The following is a 20201-nucleotide window of genomic DNA, read 5'->3' as shown; positions in this document are numbered from 1 at the left end:
TACTTGAACTGGAAGTATCAAAAAGTTGTACTGTTCAAATAACCACGAGCTTGTCTTTTCCCCTGTCAAATCAAACCAAATGAAAACAAAGTAAAATTTACTCAACTGAAAATTTCAGTAAAAATAAAAAGGCGTAACATTATTCAATTAAAGTTACATTTCCTTGCTGGTAAAAGCCTGATATACCTGATTTCTTGTACTGCCTTACCCAACCATTAGCACTCGCCATTGTCACAAGGGCCCTTTTGAATGAAGCTGGGGGCTGCAGCTTCTGCCAGATGGGGAAGTTCCCAAGAGCTGTGCTCAGGCTGATCAGAGCGCTCCTTAACATCTGTACAAGTCCCCCAAGTTCTGGTGGGAGTTAGTTATATACTGGAGCTAGTTATATACTGGAGTTCTCCAGTGTGAGAGACTGCTTGCCTATTAACCCTTTATTAATCTGCACTAAAAAAAAAAACAACCCCCAAAAATTCTACTATTGCATTGGAAAAGCAAACCTAAATGTAAGCATGTGAGCTAACCACGTTTAATATGTTTTAAACACAGGCACATGTCACCATTTCCCACCCCCACCACCCCAATATTCTTGCTTTAAGAATCAAGTGTTACCAGTCCTATTGAAATTGGTATTGATGGTCAAAAAAAGCTATTCTCCACCATGGTCAAAAAGCTATTCTCTGTGGGTTAGTTACAACTATATTTAGAGAAGTTTTCATTAAAGTTCTGAAAATTCACATAAAGTAGGAATTTGTGAGGTTAGAAATTTTTTTTGGATCTACATCAAGTATTTCTAAGGCGCTGTTTATTTGCATACTTTCACAGCACTAGATGCTATGTAAACTATCGCTGCATTGTCATTTGCAGAGCTAAGAAATCAAAGGATGTTCAACTTCTGTTTCAAAAATAAAGGCTATCACCAATATACACTTGTATGGAGTGTATATATAATTTCCTACACTTTTACGGAGTACAGCTGAAAATGGTAGAATTTGCAAAGTACATCAACAATTCAAAGGGAAGAAACAAATCTGGAGTGCTTTTGTCCCAAATACTAATTTTTAGATCATGTTAGAAAAAAAATATGGTTATTTTCAGGTAAGTATACATTCAATCCTACAATGCATCAAATGAACAGTAAAACTGGTTGGTTTTAAATGATGAAATGCAAAACAGGTCAACTTTCCCCTGTCTCCACATCCCCCCTGCAAGATCACATGCCCAGAAATACATCTACGATGTGAGCTGAAACAGCACAGTGCTAGGGCTTGTAAGACTTTCAGGCTACCTCAGAAGCTGAAGTATGTTTAGGCTTAGATGTCTTCAGACATTCGTCAGCACGTCAGATGGTTGCTTATGTCCCACCAGGGGTGAATACACTGCTTCTTCTTCCAAGAGCTTTTCTCGACTGTACAGCTCTGTAAAGGACACAACTTCTCTCTTCCTGGTGTCAACAGGGATGATTTTTAGAACCAGGTATCTTTGGGTACTATTTAAAAATATCAGAAAATTCTGCTACAGTTTACAAAAGCATTTTAATTCTCATTACTCTGGTCTGTGGAAAATGGCACGTTCGATTTCAAAAGCTTCAACATCTTTGTGTTAAAGTGAACAGAGATAACGAGGGCTTTTGGAGCCTGGTCCCCCACACCCAGTTCGTGCTATTTCTTCTTTATACAGTCTTAAAAGGAAGCATCTGAAAACACCTAAATGGAGGAGGTGCTGACAGACTGAAAACTTTAATTGAGACTCCTTTCCCACAGTGCCTCCCACACAAAGCTGCAGAGTTTAAAGATTTTAACAGCTTATAAGCATAAGAGGCAATTCTTTTTCCTTTGACCTCGTTTAATCCCTGATAACTTGTATTAAAACAGTAGATCTCACCAAAAATTAGCTCCTTGAGCCACCTAAAGCCTTTAAGTTTTAACTTCTACTGGGCAATGCATCTAGTATAATCCTGCTGCACCTCAATTTCCAGTGCCTTAGGAAGTGAGGGGCAAACAATGTTAACACCCTTCTCGCATTCAGCACATGTCAGCACTGGCCAGTATGTGCACTGGGAAGTTTTCTCCATCTGCCCCACCTCAGCAATAAAGTTGTGGGAAACTTCCCTTATTCCATATTAAAACCAAACATCTACTACTGCTACACTGGGAATAGCCAGAGAGAGAAACTTGCCCAGAAGCAGGTAACTTCTACGCCAACTTCTTCCATCCTGTCCTAGCTAAGAGTTTCCAAATAGGCAAACCTTCTTTAAAACACCAGTGCTCCAAGACACACGTCATCCACACCTCTCTGCTGTGCCACCACACAGTCCTGCCTGGGATTCTCCAGCATTGGCCCACAACCCTGTGTATTTTTGTAGTGCTTCAGGTGCCAACAAGTCCCCAAAAGTCTCAAATGAAAGCAGACTTCATTCTAAAAGAATTCTAGGAAATGTTTTGAAGAAGTTCCCTTTAAGAGTATCATACCAAAAAACCGAAAAAGTTGACCACAAGTCATGGAGTACCAACAACTACCCCCACTTGTAACAGAAAAGTGAGAGTTAGGGTGATGTAGAGCTTTGCTCAGAAAACCAGGGCAGCCAGTTCCCTTGACTCCACTCTCCCTCCCAAATACTTATGTCAAGTAATATTCAAAGACAAATACAAATCTGACTTTCAACCAGACTAGTGTTTCAACTCTGCTACAGCTCCGTCTTTGAACCTACAGGGTGTGCACCATTTTCTCAGCATAACAGAGGGAGACTGTGTGGGAAGAACATGAAATGCAAAAGCATCGTGGGAAAGACCAGAGTCACAAATGACATGGTTCCTCCCTGAAACGCATCTGGGAAGTCCAAGTAACTGCCGGATGTCCCCAGTTACTCATTCATATTCAAATTTCAAGAATATCTGATTTATTCAGGATACCACAAATTACATCAGCTAATGCAAGTTATTTTGCTTATCATGGCTTTTTCAAAGCATGCATTTCATGGAGAAGCGTATTTTTGAAATTCCCAATTTTTAATGCATGTTTTTTAAAAATAAGATGATGAAATAAGTATTTTAATTCTGGACAGTTTCCTCAGTTATACCAAATTCTACTGCTGAGACCTCAGACTTCCGACAATCTCAGCAAAACCCCCTCCAAACGTCACTGAGCCACTTTATACAGATCTAGCAATTTTGTAATCATTTTCAATTCTAAGATCCTGTTTTTCCTAGATTTCCAGTTACCTTCCACAAAAAGTCATTTCACAGAGTAAGTTTATTATACCACACACAGTAACGCGTTCCCCTGCACCAAAGATTTCATATTCTCTAATTCAGTCTTCCCAGCAGTGAACATGTGAAATGGGTATCAATAAACAGTAAAACAGGTATCAATATTTGATAACCCCGGATCTATTTAAAAAGCTTTGGCAGCCATCATTATGCGCTCCTCCTTTCATGAAGATGATAACTTGAGGACTGTCCTTCCATTTGTGGTGTCTTCCTTCGCTTTCTTTCAGGAAGTGTTGCTAAGGAAACAGACTATCACCTACCATTAGGTCCAAGGGTCTAGCAAGGTTTTTCTCAGGAAAAAATAGACCAACAATTACAAAACCAGCTTGTTGGTTGTTTGTCTGTTTGTTTTGTTTTTTTTTTAATAAAGAAAAAAAAACAACGTTAAGACAGAATTACTACATCCCCAACACACGTAACATGCAAGAAACATACATTCACTGGTGCATGCTCCTTCTCCCTCCTAAACAACATTAATTTCATAATGAATTAAGGAGAAGCTTTTAACCCATCATTAAAGCAAAAGTTTGGCTTTTTTCCACTTCTAGAGCCAGTGTGGTATTTAGCTTTGCTCTTTGAGAAAAGGCAGGAGACAACTCTGTTAAGCAACAGTTCCCTGGAATAACAACCTGCCACTGTGTGCACAAAATCATTACAGACCTACTTAACTGAATTGACTCACATGGGGTAACTAAGCCTGGCTCAATAAATCCAAATTTGTATACTTCATTTAGAGTTCCTGGTATTGCGAGTTTACATCACAATCCATTTTACCACTGAACAACCATATTCCACTATAACAGATTTGAGGCTCAATCCAAATTAAAGTGGTGTTATTTCTAAAATTAATGCCTACAATAGCTCAGCAACAAGCTTCTTTTTGGCTTGGATGAAATTTAGAAATATGAACTGCTCCAAGTTTCAGTTAAGTTTCATCTCTATACAGATAACACAGCAGGCAAAACACATCAGCCTGTACAAAGTAACTATACATTAAAATAATATTGCCTCAGTTTCCTTCAAGGTAATCAGTCAACATTTAAAAATTAAGGTGCTAGTACCTTAATTTTGTATTTTACCAGAAGCATTTTGGAAAACAAAAAGGGGGTTCTAAGATTATTAATAAATACCTCTGAAGACCAAACACAACCATAAATATATACGTATCTATAGATCTATATATATCTTCTAAATTGTAAAGCAAAGTTTCCTGCTGAACTGTCTTAATATACTTTGGCACAGTCAGAAGTCTTAAGAGTTTGAGACAATTCTATCAAGTCTGCTGCAATCCCTATAAAGATTATAGTAAAACATTAACACAGTGTACCTTTACTAAATTAAATGTCCAGAACATCAATGGAAACTCTGTACATCTCACATACAAAGTTGTAACTTCAAAAGACAATGAGGAGAAGGGATCAGAAACATAAATTAAAGAACAAACCAAAATAAAAATAATTTGGAAAAAAATCAAAACTTAAACAAGTTTCTATTGCACTTAAGATTAACTTGCCTTCTTAAAACAGGTTTTCCTAACAACTTACAGAGAGGCTTGTACACTAAAAGCTTATCTCATTTTATGCAACTGCAGCAGCCCAACAAAAGAGATTACATCTCTCTACATATACCACCTCATTTATAAACTAGAACAACCTGATTAAATAGCTTTTATTCACCAACTGGAGAAACTTAAAGGATGCATTTTCTTACAGACATGAGGTCTAACCGTGCTTGCCAGAAATTGCTTTCAATACTACTGCCCCCATTACTGATTTTAATTGAAATGCACTCATTTGCAATAGAATTCACACACACACACCCCTTTCCTGCACAGCACTTTGTTCGGGGCAAGAGAAAAGCACATGGCACAGATATGACAACTGTTGAGGACTAAAAAACAGAACTCATTTAAGCCTATTAGCAGAAGCAAAAACCACAGCTACCTATGCAAATGATTTATACACAAAGGTAAATCAAGTGCAGCACAGGCTAGCAGACAGGACGAGCTGATCTAGAATTTACACAAGAGCAAAAACACTTAATGGAATAGGGGCATCTCGACTGTTCTGCATTTTGGTAGCTAAGGCAGCTTACAAATCCTGTGGCCACAAAACAAAACCCCTTAAAGACGTCATTAGTTTAGCTCTTGCACTTTAACTCCAAATCATGACAGAATATGTTTTAAAAATAAGTCTCATAAGAATTAGTTTAAATTCATCTATTGCCTGGATATGGCCTGTTGTTCCCTTGGGTCCATTCCCACCTCTGACACAGCTCTCCCGCCTCCCTGCGGAGCAGTGACACCGCACGCTTACTGCACTTATGTATTTCCAAATCTCTTTCAAACACAGCTTTGGCTCAGATGCCTCTTTCTTTTGCTAAGGGTTTTTAGCAACTGGAGATGGCTACAAAATGATGAGCATCACTTAAACCGTTCTCTCTGCTGCTGACTACATGACAGGCAGGATCTGCCTTTTACTGGTCACTGGAAGATGTCTATGTCACAGCAACATTCTCAACTACCACTCTTTCAATGGGGCCTACGGTACAATCGGCAGAGAAGCAGTCCTGCAGCTTTTTCAGCATCCTTGAACCTTCCTTAGGGCCAGAGAAATCTCACACTGGGCTGAGGGAAAAACACTCAGTACACCACTCTGTCAGTTTGGTACCCCACTACCTACCTCTTAAGCATAGTCTTAAGCATAGGATGCTCTGAGATCGATCCTAACTGTAGAGTCTCTAGGAGAACTTTGTCACTCCACAAAGGGATACAATGGTCTAAGTGGGGTTGTTCAGTCTGGGGGTATTTAGCCTGGAGAAAAGGAGGCTCAGGGGAGACCTCCTCAGTCTTTACAACTACCTGAAAGGGGGGTGCAGCAAGGTGGAGGGTGATCTCTTCTCCCAAGGAACACGCGACAGAACAAGAGGAAACAGCCTCAAATTGCGCCAGGAGAGGTGTAGAATGGGTACTGGGAAAAAAATCTCTTCACTGAAAGGGTTGTCTAGTGCTGGAACAGGCTGCCCAGGGAAGTGGCAGAGTCATGTTCCCTGCAGGTACTTAAAAGATGTGTGGATGTGGTGCTTAGAGACACGGTTTAGTGATGGCCTTGGCAGTGCAGGGTTAATGGTCGGACTCGATGATCTTAAGGGTCCCTCCCAACCTAAATGATTTTATGATTGTAAGTGAAAGGCACATGCTGTGAGTGCCTGAGGAGTCCCAGCTGCCTGCTGTCTTACTGGCTCAAAAAGCTTTGACAGCATGTATGGCACTTTTGTTATTAAAGCTTAGTGGATTTTATAAGTTGAACCCCCACTAAAAACTTAACTAACCAGGGTCATTAAGGGGTAAGTGGGAGTTAGGAGTTACACATTCCAGATGGCTACTGCCACTGGCTTCTCACATGCTCAGTGGGACACGCTGCTGTCTGTCCACTCAACTAAACACAGAACCACGTTGCCACAGATCTCCCTAAGCACCTGTTCTCGGCCTTGAGATCCTCCCTCTGTCACTGGTCATCCTTTAGTAGGGGCAAAATCTGCCCTCGGCTTCCATAAGATGACCTTGAAAACTCAGAGGCAACCATCAGACGCCTGCTTTTCACAGAAATGTACAAATGAAAAGGAAGTAACGTCGTACCTCCTGCCTTTATAGATATGCTAAACATACACGAATAGCTAACACTGGTGAGTTCAGGCTGTCAAGAGTCTACACTGCTCTCTGGATTTTAATTTTGAAAGTGATAATGTAAGCTTCACCTCAAAGTTGTCAGGCATTTTTCATTGGTGGTCACCAGATGCAGAGCAGTAACAGAATAAAAAAAGCTGACTTTCAACAGTGGTCTACCATAAATCAAAGCCACAAAATAAGACAGTCTGCAAAGTATTATCAGTGGGCAACCCAGAAGCAACAATGTACTCTGAAGCATTACGTGAAATGCTATTTGCAGGAATTAATTCAGACTGACTTCTGCAAACAGTGAAGGTCAAGGTTACAATAAATGTCAAAACCATATACAATTCCCCCAACTCTGCAGTTCACAAATTGCAGTCAGGTACATGGGTATGCTTTGCCCTGGATCAATGGCAATGACTATCTACATCCATAGCAACACTGTCTGATGGTAACGGCTTTGGGAAGTCAGCACTGAGTTGTAGGGGCTGATTACAGAGAAGGTTGAACAAGTCTATCATTAGTAAAAAGAAACAGGAGTTCAGCAGAGTAGTAACCTCACCAAAATGCAAGAGGGAAGCTGCCCCATCTGCACAAACACTTGCCTCTAGTCTTTAGTAAACAAGGCCAACATCAATATCTATGTGATCAGTCATTCAATATTTTTTCAGTTTTACCCCTTAAATAAGTAGTTAATACTGTAGTCTTGCAGTTGGACAGTTAACTTTACTGTGTGGAACAGGAGGAAAGGGCCGATGTATTTCCACAGAGGACAGGCAGGTGGTATGGCAGCAACAGGGACCAACACTTGAAACAGCTGACAAATACAGAGCAGTAGTTGATGCCACTGGTACCCAGATCCTCACGTGGAACTTACAGCCGAATTCAGTTACAAGAAAGTTGGGTTGCAGGTTTCATGTCCTTCAGCCTTGTGCATCTCATCCCAAGCTTCCCTGTTTTCTTTTCTTGATCAAGCACATCTAGGCTGAATGTCACTGCAGTCATGTTTCTCTCAGGTGGAGTGGTGAGTAAAACACGCAACAAAGAAACCGAGGACATCATAAAGTCAGCAGAGACAGGCCTATGCTAGTTAAGAGGGTGGGTTACATATTATTTTAAAATTTAAATCCAGTTTTCAGCCATTATACTAACCCACTTAAGCCTTAAGAGTCCTCCAATTTTTCTTCACTGCTTTTTTCTATGACTGATGGCTCTGTCATACAATGTCTCCCTTTATCTGCCTCTTTACTCTTTCCTTCCCCAGATACATATTCCAGCCTTTACAAGATAAACCAATGCAGAGTTAAAACTTTATTTATACATCTATACTTGCTACATCCACTAGGCGTAAGATATGACTTCAGATTATATGAAATGGGTAGAAAAACTAAACTAAAATGAGTAAATGAAACCATTTCATTCAGTATCTAAAGTGTAAGAGGGCAGGAGTTTAAAACTTCAATACCACAACCTAAGTCTTACTGCAGAACAGAATACATGAAAAAGTAATTTATCAACCTGTTATGAAATTCTGTGGTAACCTGCTTCCAAGTTCAGTGTATTTTCTTGAAGGAGCTGTAAAACACAAGGTATGTTTCATAATCTGGATGGGTTTATTTTTATACATTCAGGTGGGATATTCAGTTAATACATTCAGTCTAAAGGACTATTTTGCCGATGATAAACTTCTTACATCCTAATACACAATATCCAATACCGTAAAACATTTTGGACAAGGTTAGATTTTTTCCAACTAACCTCCTAGTAAAATTATATAAAAATCAATACATCTGAATCTATGTTTTCATAAAGTTCTGCAGAAGATCTCACTAACACACTTTCTTTCCCTGTGTTTCACTGATATAACTGCAGAGAAAACTGAATTCTAACATGGAGATTTTATTAGGAATACAGTACTAGCATTTTTAACTACGGGTATTCTCATCCCTCCTCGCAACTTAGGCAGATGCATCCAATTAATGATGAATCATTCTACATAAATTTCCTGTTTAGAACATACTGGCAATACCAGCATAGCAACCTACAGAGTTCAAAATCAGGAAGAGAAACTCACTTGGTCACACACCATCACAGTTGTTTTTTTTATAGATGCAAAAAAAGGTGTTTTTTAAGTGGGGGCATGTGGGTGTCCCAAGAAAGAAGGAATCTTCAGCTTCCTAGAGGAACGAGCATTATGAAGAAACTACACTACTGTATGCAGGTAGATATGTATATGCTACACATTGTATATAATATACAACTAGAGATCACTACTAGAATTACGGAAGATTTCATTTATCATGACCCTAAGGACTACTCAGCATATTTGTAATAAAATCACATGTGAAAGAAACCGAGGATATTTTGATCACTAAGCACCAAGGGCATTTAAGAACAGCTGTTCTATACCATTTTACTCACTGAAAGTTGGGCTACAATTCCACAGAAGGTGCTGAAAAGGCAAGAATTAACTAAACAAACAACCTAGTTCTGTTTACCCACACCGTATCTTCAGAATAACTGAAGAAAAGTGCCTCCCAGTGTCAAAATAAAATAAATCCAGAAGAATATCTGTCTGTATCCTCAACCGAAAATTTTGGTCAAGTTCCACTTTCTGAAGTGGAGAGTCCATTCACATTCCAGCTGCTCTGTTGATTAATTTTTGCCCTCCCTGAAGAAGTTGTTTTGGTTTGGTTGTTTTTTGTTTTTTTTTCCCCTCTTTCAGGAATCGTCATATCTTCTGGAGGAGCCTATTGCCCACATAGTGCTGGATCAAGCTATCATGTCCTTGTTTCTGATCCCTCTTAGGGAGGCCTGTGGACCTCCAAACTCTGAAAGTTCAGAGACATTTCAAAGGTGCTTCTGTTATTCTTCAAATGCCCTCCTCTGGAAGCTCTGGGGTTGAAAAGACTAACACCATGAAGGAAAATGATCACTGGTAACCCTCCCTTTCTTTTTTTAAATAATGATTGATAGAAGGGGACAACGACTTCATACATTCAGATATGAACTTTACCTTTCAGTGGTCATATCTGAAGTTTGGGTTTGGGTTTTTTTTGGTTGTTTGGGTTTTTTTGTGGGTTTTTTGTTTGGTTTTGGGGTTTTTTTAAAAAAAAAAAACAAACAACCAGGAAACATTTTTGGTGCCATAGACATGAAAAGGGTTCCCCATAAAAGGTAACAAAATCCAATATGTCACCAGATATAATATTTTATTTTAAAACAATGGATGATCTCACAAAAATTTCTGAGAATTAGGTTGGCGTATAGTTTCATTTCTCTCATTTTGAAAATTACTGAATTATCTATCCTCCGAATAGCCTAGTATAAACTTCCACAGCATGTGGACATCGTTTAAATACTGCTCTGAAAGTATTTCAGTTCCCTTTAATTTGTACCACTTTTCAAGTATTTTGGCTACAGCTTTCAGAGTCAGAACACAGTGACAGGAATCTTATAAGCATTTTTAAAGGTATCCAAGAGTACAGCCCTATTTGATTTGTGAGAATGGAAAATCCTGTGAGTAACAAAGACTACTTTTTGGATATCAACTTCTTCCTAGTCTTAAAGGGGTAATTTTCTGTACAAGCTCATTGTTCTCTATTGGGCATTGTAAAGCATACACTTAAATGAAACGCTTTCGAGTGCAGGGGGCAAGTTGGTTTTCTTTTAGTCAGGATCACTAATGGTTAAGATTTTAAGGCTTTTAACCTTCAACAGAGAAATTTCTTTGAATTATTGTAAGCTTCTTCTCATTGACCATTTTCATTGCTGAGGTTTTAAAAAGGCCCATCCAGAAACATTCCCGACCATATAATAAATAAAACCAACATAACAAAGACAACTAGATCTTTCAGAAGTTTGTAAGAACTCCAGGAGATGAGCAGTTGATTTCTTCAAGCTGAGCAGAGAAGCATGAAATGAACTTCAGCTTGCAACAAACTAGGGAGATGTAAGAAAGATCACGTCCCATTTTAATATTACTTAATACTGGGATTGACGAGGCATTTTAACAGCAAAGAGGAAGATCCCATAATGGAGGAAAGCCTCAAATCTAAAGTGATCTGAAGGCACCAATTATTTTAAGTGATGACAATTTTAGAGGTCTACACATGCCAGAATGTAGTTTCTATTTTAAAGCACTATAAACAGTCTATTGTAACTGAGTGTAACAAAATTCCATTGATTCTTTAGAAAATAAACTTAGGGAAACTCTTAGAAAAAACAAGTAGAAAGCTTGCTACTAGCTCTAGTGATAAACTTATTAGTTTTCACTCTATGCAAAGGAAATGGAACAATATTAAGGTGAATGAATTTAGGTGTAGATCAAAAAATGAAGGATTATGCTGCCAGGGAGTGAAGGATTATCATCACTTACCTCCCTCATCCAGAAGCTTCCCACTCAGGGGCTGGGATGTATCTGAAGAGTAACATGTAATGGAAATTTGTAGCATTAAATTAACTGCAGCTGATTGGAAGCACCTGATGGAGAAGAGGTGAGAATACCTGCTGTTTTAGAAGTGTGAATAGGATAATCCCCAAATCTGACTTTCTGGTCTTCTGCCCTGACATTAACTATTAAGATTAAAACTTGTCTGAACACTGGAAAAAATACTACAATAGTCAGTTACAATAAGCTATTGGAGAATAGTTTTCCAGACCAATAAAAAGAAAAAAGGCTCAAGTTATGGTTTTTAACTGAAACCATTGCCTCATGACACCAGTAATCAAATAACCAGGCAATACACTTAGCATCAAAAGGAGATACAAGTTTTCTTTGATCAGTACAGTGACACAGCCAAAAAACCCAAAACAAACCAAAGCAGACCTATCATCTCCTCAGTAGACTACTTAAAAACATAAGGCTAGAGAAAACAAAATCTTACCTAGTAAGTGTGTACTCCCTGAGTCCTGAATGCAGGTTCATGGCGGAAAAAGTACCTATGCATCCACGCAATCGTTTATCTCGACCGATCTTCCACGTTACAAACAGTGGGCTGTTTTAGGGAAGAAAAAAAGACATGATCACAGAAGCAATATTGACAGTCAGTGTGAAATTTCAGCAAGTGCCCTTCCATTTCGGGCAATGGGGGGGGGCAGATCTCTTAAAACAAGCGTATCTGAGTAGGTGCTAGTATTTAGAAATGTCCTTTGCAATTCTTTTGCTTGTTCTAGAAACATTGCTCATGTGATAGAATAGAAAATAAGATTACTGGAACGGTTAATGGACAGAATGATACTGCTTGGTAACAGAACTGATATGCTCAGCATCCCTCACAGTTACCCATTAGCCTTCTCCTGTGAATGCAGAAAGCCTTGCCTTAGACATCTCTACATAAGAAACCCTTCATAGAAGGGAAAAACACCCCTGTCACGGTAACCAGCCCTTCACCTGAACACAAATAGTTTGGTCCTTAACACTGGTGGCAAGAAACCATCAGAAATCCTTAGAACACGAAAAAATTAACTGCCTGAGGCAAGGATACTTTCTCCATAAATCCCAAGTTAGTATTTAAGAATCTCAAAAACTACCAGGAGTTGAGCAAAATCTCTAGTAAGTTGAACACATCTCAATTACACTAGTGTGACGGTTACAAAGAAATACTACTATCAAACAGCTCTGTACCAATCTATACACTAAGTTGACAAGAAACAGACAAACCACACAACGTTTTGCGACCAAAGCCTTCCTTGCAGCTCTAGAGCATCGCATCAATATGCAAGCAACAGAAGACTACCCAAACTTGAATTTCTCAATCCAGTGCACATGGTTCCTGGATACCCAGTCCTCTCAGCTGTAACAAAGTCGTCTACACCTGTGATGAACAGGCACATACAGAGAAAAAAAGCATACAAAATTTACTTTTCTTCCAAAAAGGAGATAAATCAAAGTGGATTACACAAACAAAAGTGAACTCTCCCTTACTGCTACGCTTAACAAATAACTTTTTTTTTTTTTTTTTAAATCATTATTTCAGTTAACTTGACACAGACTATTCTTGAACGCAAACAGGTTCACATTTCTGCAGAACAAGCAATCCCAGCCACCCAGCTGCGGAGCACCTCCTAGTTAAATCATAAATCTGGGGATAATTTTTGTGTGAAGTCATAGGACATTCAGGCATAAGTTTATATCATTCTCGATACAATGACTGCAGCCACACTGCACTAAAGCTGACAAAGCAAGGCGCACCTCTGACATTCAGAGCACCTGTGGCCACCACATACACGCTTAAGGATGAGCAACTCGTTTCTCTCCAAAGCTATTTGATCAGGCACTGCTCTTCAGCATGATACACATGTACAAGCCATCATGCTGAATTCATTTGGTTTTTCTTTATAGCTGTTTCCTACGCAGTGTCCTTACTATATAGTCCATAGACTTCTTGATCTTCACAGCAGTGCCTAACATGAGGTAACCTACCCCAGGCTAGCATCTGAGAAGGAGATCACAAAGCAACATAATTACCAATAGTGCCTTTAAGGAGGGGAGCAGATCCAGCAGCACAGATACAGTAAAAAAATTCACAAAAAGTCAAATCGCCTGCGCCAAAAAATAAGATTATTCTTGTGTTACTACTATCAGCTGCAAATAACGAGCAGATTTACAACAATGCGCTGCAAGATTAACAACGCTGTGCTGCAAGACAACCTTTGATAACTGTGTCTTGTCTGATTCCTCATCTGAAGGATCAGTAAAAATATAATCTGCAAGTTTCTCTGTATTTGGTGAAACAGAACCTCCCCTTCCATCTATGCTGAGATCTTAGAATATACAAAGGCTAAGAGCTTTATTGTATGAGCAGATCAGTCACCGCACAACCACATCAATTACCACCGCACAGAGGTGGATGTAACTGTATGTACATACATAGGTAGGTGTGCGGTTTTGGACTGGGAATAGCCCATATTCCCTTTCTCCTTCCATCCCATTCGCTTTGTCTGTGTGGCACAAGACACTCTTCATGTGATGGCGGAAAAGGATAACGCCTTTCCGTCTCCACAGCACCAACACAGCAGCATCCAGCCCTCTCATAACTTCCCAAAGCCTGTTGTTACCACCCGCTGGTAGCGCAACTTCCTCCTTATTTGATTAAACTGGACAAGTTCCCTTCTTTCAGTGATGGTGAATAAAAGAGGAAGCTGAAGTCATATCTTTCTTTTGGATTTCCTTTTATTCCACCCCACCCCCTTTCATTTTTGTTGTTTGATAAAAACTGAAGAGCATACAGCCAGAAGGGACTATTAACCTCCATTCTGCTAAGCGTTAGGTATTACACAATGTCTATTCACATCCACAAGTGGCATTTTACTAGCATTTTCAAGAAGGGTATCCCAGTTCCCCTAAATACTATCAACACGATTATTAGATCGCAATGGCACCGAAGACACTCTCGCCCCTTGCACAGAAACAAGCCTCAATAAGAGTCAAATTGGACTTTAGGATTATTCTCTCGACCTTTATCTTTGGATTACGAGATTTATTAGCTGTAATACACTTAGTGGAGGGCTGTAATTCAGGGAAACATACACGCATTTACTTTCTTTTCAAAATGGAATTCCTTCCAGGAGGCATTGTTACTGCTGATTTAAAAGGACAATAGAAGAAAGCATCCAGGGACCATCTCTGAAGGTCAAACATTACTGAAACATTTGCATATGCTTTGAAGGTACTTTACTATACATATATATATATGTATATAACCTTTACTTTTTCTGTTGAGCACCAACAGAAAAAGTAAAGGTTATACACATAGTGGTAGTAATAGCATAAACATACCATTTGACTAAATTTAAACCTCCGTCTATTGGATAAATTAAACACCACTGGTAGCCATACATGCTATACATCACAAAATCTGACTAAAGATGTGTTTCCAACCTTTCAACTTCTTTATTCCCCTACACCTGCCTCCTTGTTCCCCAAGAGCCACTAAAGGTATGAGCATGTCTACACAGAAGATATAAGTCTACTGAACAGAATTACTTTTCTTAATTACCATCGCAGATGTCTTCAAAGTGTAATATAGACCAAAGGTTCAGAGCAGTCAGTGACCCAAGAGGATTCTAACTCTTTGGATTCAAGAAATAAGATTGAAAGGGACCTTCAGGGCTCCTGCTACTATAAGGGATATTACATAATTCTGTTCATAAATGATACACTTTCTCCATCTTAAAAATTACTGAAGTTAATGGATAAAACCCCCCAAATGAAAAATTAGAAGGTTGCCTCAAAACCTCACTGAAGTTCAGAACCTCTGGAAACATTCTGATTTCCTGCCAAAATGTTTTCCCAGTCAGCTCGTACCTAGCTATTCTTGTGCCAACATTGTCCTTCAGTTTAAATAGTTCTTTTCCCTTCCCGGTTATTATTCCCCAAAGTATTTATAGAAAGACTTCACTTTGCTAAGCTAAATGGGTTGTGTTCATTCAGTTTCCTCTTAAAGGGGATCTTTCCATTCTGACTATCACAGCTCTCCTCTACACCTTTCTCCAGTTTAAATTTGCCTTCTTGAATATCAGTGTCCAGAACTGAAGGCAAAATTACAGAGGAGGGTCTTGGCACCTGCATTAATGCTTCCATCTGTGAACTGCTACATATTTTTTTTAATTAATTCTTACAGCCTAATATAAAGTCCAGGTCTACCATTCAAAACTTTGTAGAGTATTTCTAGTCTTACACTAAACAAAGACAATAAAAAACCTGTTCGTAGAACCTAGACAAGCTATACAGATAAAAGATTTTGTTTCTTTCTAGTGCTGTTCTTTTGCGTTTTATTGGCATCCTTGGTTTCAGCTGCTTGACTATTCTCTACAAGCCTACAATGCTTTTCTTGTGTTTTAAAGCCAATAACCCACAAATAAACTGGTCATCTAACACAGCCTCAGATCTCAGGTTTGCAGTTAAGTGCTGAACTCCATATGTATCTATGTCAAGAACAGCCAAGTAAGTACATGCATTTTCAACTTGAAAAGAATTCCTTATTTTCATCTATTATTTGTTTTTTAGATTAAAATGGAAGCATTTTTTTGACCATCATATCGCTGGATCTAAAATGAGAACTTGCACCTCCAGGCACTTGAAAGAAAACAGGAGAACAACAGAAGACAACAATCTTCAGCAAAAAGCAGAAGGATTGGCAGGTGTGATGCTGGGATTCCCTTTTATCCAATGACATACACCAAGGATATGCAGTGCATGCTAGAGATCCAAGTCCTCTTTCTGGCTGAAGAAGTTTGAACCCACAAGAGTGGGAGAGCATATTGGGGTGGGCTGCACTCACCTTTCTGACTGTGGCTCCCTCTTGATCTAGTATGAGAGCTGGGGGTTGGTTTGTGGTTGGTTGGTTGTTTTTCAAAAAAAACCAAAACCTCACCAAAACAGATGTGGTGCATCCCTGGGAGGGCTCTAACAATCAGCTTCAAGTAGTCCTCTTACTTAATTCATGGTGATGCATCTTATTAAAAAGCAAAACAGCTCCAAGCTTGGGAGTGAGTCCTCTGGAACCAAGAGACTCAGAAATTTACTTGTCTGATGGGTTATCCAGCTTCTCACTGTGATGCCAGGAACTGAACTTCTGCCAAACCCTGCTGACAGTGTTAACAGCAGTGTTAACAGGTGTAGAGCACCCCAAATATTCAGTAGCTGAAACTTGGTGTACAATGTTTCAAACTGTACAGAAGCAGAAGGGACCAAGTCCAGACCCTTAGAAGCATCTGTAAATATCTTACCCATTTTTCTTTCATAAGGGTTGGTAGTTTGTGATTTTTTTTTGTTTGTGAGCCAGACAATGAAGAAATATTTCCATTTAAAACTATTTACAAGTGACATAGCAAATTCACAAGCAACCTAAAGACTATAAACCTTCCATCCACCTGTTGCCTAATTTACCATTTATTAAAAAGTCTTGCCAAGCCCTAATCTAAATAGCAGGCAACTCTTAGTTATTTGTTACGGAGGTTGTCAGGCACTACTCCATGAAAACCAGCTGATCATATATATCGTTTTTCCCTACCTTTCAGTTGCAAAACTGAATTAAAGAGACAGTTGCAACACAGTAAGAAATTTAATATTGCTTCTTTACATATGAGTGCTATCATCAAAAGGGGCACACATACATAGTCTGTCTCCTTGACAGACTACAAAATATATGCATGTACCTGACATCCTAAACACTGACCTTAAAGGCTAGCCAGAAAACGTGTGGCTGAAGCACAGGAGCATGGGTCACCCGATCAGAGTGCTGCCCCATGTGTCACTTCAGCTACTATTACACTATTTTCATTAATGGAGAAACTAGGACAGCCCTGTACTTTACTTCAGCATTAATCTCTTACACCTTCTGGAGAATTGGAACACTTCAAATGAAGGTCACAAGGTATAAACCTATATAAATACCAAAGTAAAGTATCAAAATAGCCTCTTCTACACCATGCTCACCAGTGCCCTCAGCAGATTTTTTTTATTAATGTTTTTTTCAATCAAAATCACCTAAACTAATTATTGACCTGCTTGCTATATGTTACTGAAAATAGTTAGACTAAAAGCAAAAGTGTGCAAGCTATTTTAGTGATCGGTTAGCTACCACAGTAAGAATCAGCGTGCCAATAACTTACACTGACATCACGCAGAAAGTACCGTTAAAAATATCCTCTTTTAATATAAAGCAGCACTGGATACAAGCTGTCTTTTATTTACCAATACATGTAATAAAAAAGGGAAGGGATCCTTTAAGTTGTGGGGTGGGGGAAAAGGCAAGAAGCACAAGTACATTGGTCTTTTCCTGGCACCATCAGAAGCAGCGTGGAAAGTTTCTCTTCCTTGTTACCAACAGGGAAGAAAAGAAAGGGAAGGAAGGTGGGAAGAACAGGGGAAAGGAAGGGTAACAGATCAAGAATATTTCTCTACTTTTTATAAGACATGAATGAGAACTCTTTTTATTTCACTTGAAGACTTCCAAGTAATAATAAAAACCTGTAGGACTTTGAAGTGAAAAGGATTTAACTTGACGAACTGAGAGGTAAAATGATATTTAGACAGACATTGTAATTACAGTTATTTAACCTACCATCTTTTATAACTAGAGAAGGGAAGAAAGTCTCTACAGCCCTCATGTTACTTGACACCCAGGGCAGCAGGATCACACACTGAAAAATCAGCACACTCATCCCTTTGTAAGACCAGAGTGCTTCCACTTCAGCTCTGAGGATTTCCAAGCGACGACACACCCAGAAAGTACTCTAAACTGGCAAAAGTTGCAATGGCAGTGTTTTCCTTTTTGTTTTACACAAGTGAACAAGCTATTGTTCCTGAATTCTAGAAATTTTAACATTTATATTTTTTTAACATAAAGCTTACTCTACCTTATTTGAGATCATGCTACTACACCTTCAAATAACGTTAAGCCCTCACGTAATACTGTTTCAAACCAGAAGCATTTGGAGAAAGAGAAATGAAGGTTTGTCATTAAAACAGTCCCCTGCGATCCCTTGCAGAAGCAATGCCAGCCTTATTCAGAATCATAGAGAGCAGCCTCTCTGCTAACTGATGCACTCTACACTTTGTTATACTCCAGGCTGTGGCATTTCCAGATGTCACAATTCAGTGAGCTAATTCACATTACTCAATATAAGAGAATACAGCTTAGTAATGCAGGAGGCGGGACCCTGTGCTGATAGCTTTAGCCAGAGCATCTTTACAAACGCTCCAAGGCACAAAAGGGGGGCACATATGTTGAACGTATCTAGTCTGTAATGAAAGGGGAAAACTTGATGGATGATAATTACGGAGCTGGTCAACGACAATAAAAATCTGCCGAGTGCCTTTCTGCCACAGTCATACAAGCACACAATACGGTGTGAGGTCATTTTAGCTTACCAGATATATTCTGGGAAAAATCTGATAAACCACAAGAAAGTCAAGACAAGGGTTCACAAACCTCCAAAGGTAAGTAAGGAAGAATGGCACCCCCTCAACCCCAAATTTGTAAAGACAGAATTTGATAAATGTAAACAATTAATACATAAGATTTTCTGGAAGACAAGACAAGCAAGAAAATGAAGAAAAAGTTTCTAGTTCTTCACAGGAAAGGAAATGGGCACAAGTGCAAAACCCCCCAACAATTACAGTCCATTTGGAGAAACTGGAGATAAATCACATTATTAAAGACTGACAGAAAAACAGCAAAGCACACAAAAAAGAGGCACAATGAAGACACTCAATTTACAACATAACATATGAATATTAATGAGTATTAAGGAAAAACAACTGTCATTTATAAAGAGAAAGAAATTGTTGGCCAGCTACTTAACTCAAAGACTTAGGGGAATACCTGGTAACACAAGATGTTAAGAAACTCAAACTGTAAAATGATCAGATTAAAAAATCCTAATGGTAAGAAACATGAATGCTACGACTGACTGCCTGGGAGGACATACAGCTGCCATCATCAGTGTGTTCTCAAAGGCCTCCAACACCAGGCCACTATCAGGAATACTGTAAATATATTTGATTCCACCCCTAAACAACAGAGGAGACCAAATGGCCTCCTGATGTTTACTGCAGACTCCTTTTCTGATTTTGTATGATGCAATGTAAGAGAACAAAGAGACAATTCACACATGAAACTATGTTAAATTGTGGCAGAGACAATTGTCATTACAAACCTCCAGGACGGAGGAAAAAAACATCTGAGAAAAAATACATCCATCTTACACTCCTGTACATAACGTTCTGTGTAGCAGTATTATGGAACTGAGGGGAGAGAGAAAGAGATGTAACATTAACCATATTCTAAAGATCAGAAAACATTATTTATTGCTTCAAAGAACGTAAGACACTAGCTTCAGTGAGGTTCAAGGTGCTATTCAACATTTACTTGAGTGCATAAAGCACTTTCTGAATCAAGAATAGAACCCAGTTTCTCCAGCAGCTTACCTAAAGTTCAAAGTGGGCTCTGAAGTGAAAATTTAGAGAAGTCCACGGATGATATTTTTCCTATTCTAAAAGCCAATACAGAGCCTTTGGGGCTAGATGCAAACAAAAAGCTATTTTTTCCACTACAGTGCCACTTAACACATATTTTGACATGAGTTAAAAAAGCACTGCTTGCTTGATTACTTTTACACAATCAGAAAAAGAATTAGCTACCAAGTAAGGAGTCTGAAATCCATTCCCCTGCCTGCGTCCAATTACACACACACACCCACCCCAACTCACTAGGGTAATGACTCCTCTATCAAATTCATAAAGACTGGAGCACATC

The 20201-nt window shown here is 39.0% G+C and overlaps 1 protein-coding gene across 7 annotated transcripts in view; it reads right to left on the bottom strand.

Annotated features, from left to right (window-relative positions):
* The window catches only part of AMMECR1 (AMMECR nuclear protein 1), an 88998-nt gene that overhangs the window by 41048 nt on the left and 27749 nt on the right, over positions 1 to 20201 (bottom strand). For 5 of the 7 annotated variants that reach the window (XR_005107411.1, XR_005107412.1, XM_037407710.1 and 2 more), the window contains exon 2: positions 11823 to 11933. The exons of the other annotated variants lie outside the window; for them this stretch is intronic. Coding sequence is in view for 3 of the 5 variants with exons in the window: in XM_037407710.1 (XP_037263607.1) it covers positions 11823 to 11933 (111 nt within the window). In the remaining 2 variants the exon portion in view is untranslated. The remainder of the gene's footprint in view (positions 1 to 11822; positions 11934 to 20201) is intronic. 7 annotated transcript variants of the gene reach the window in all.

The sequence above is a fragment of the Falco rusticolus genome, chromosome 14, assembly GCF_015220075.1.
Source record: "Falco rusticolus isolate bFalRus1 chromosome 14, bFalRus1.pri, whole genome shotgun sequence".
NCBI lineage: Eukaryota > Metazoa > Chordata > Aves > Falconiformes > Falconidae > Falco > Falco rusticolus.
The sequence above is the reverse complement of the archived record's forward strand: the minus strand, read 5'-3'. Positions and strand labels throughout refer to the sequence as shown.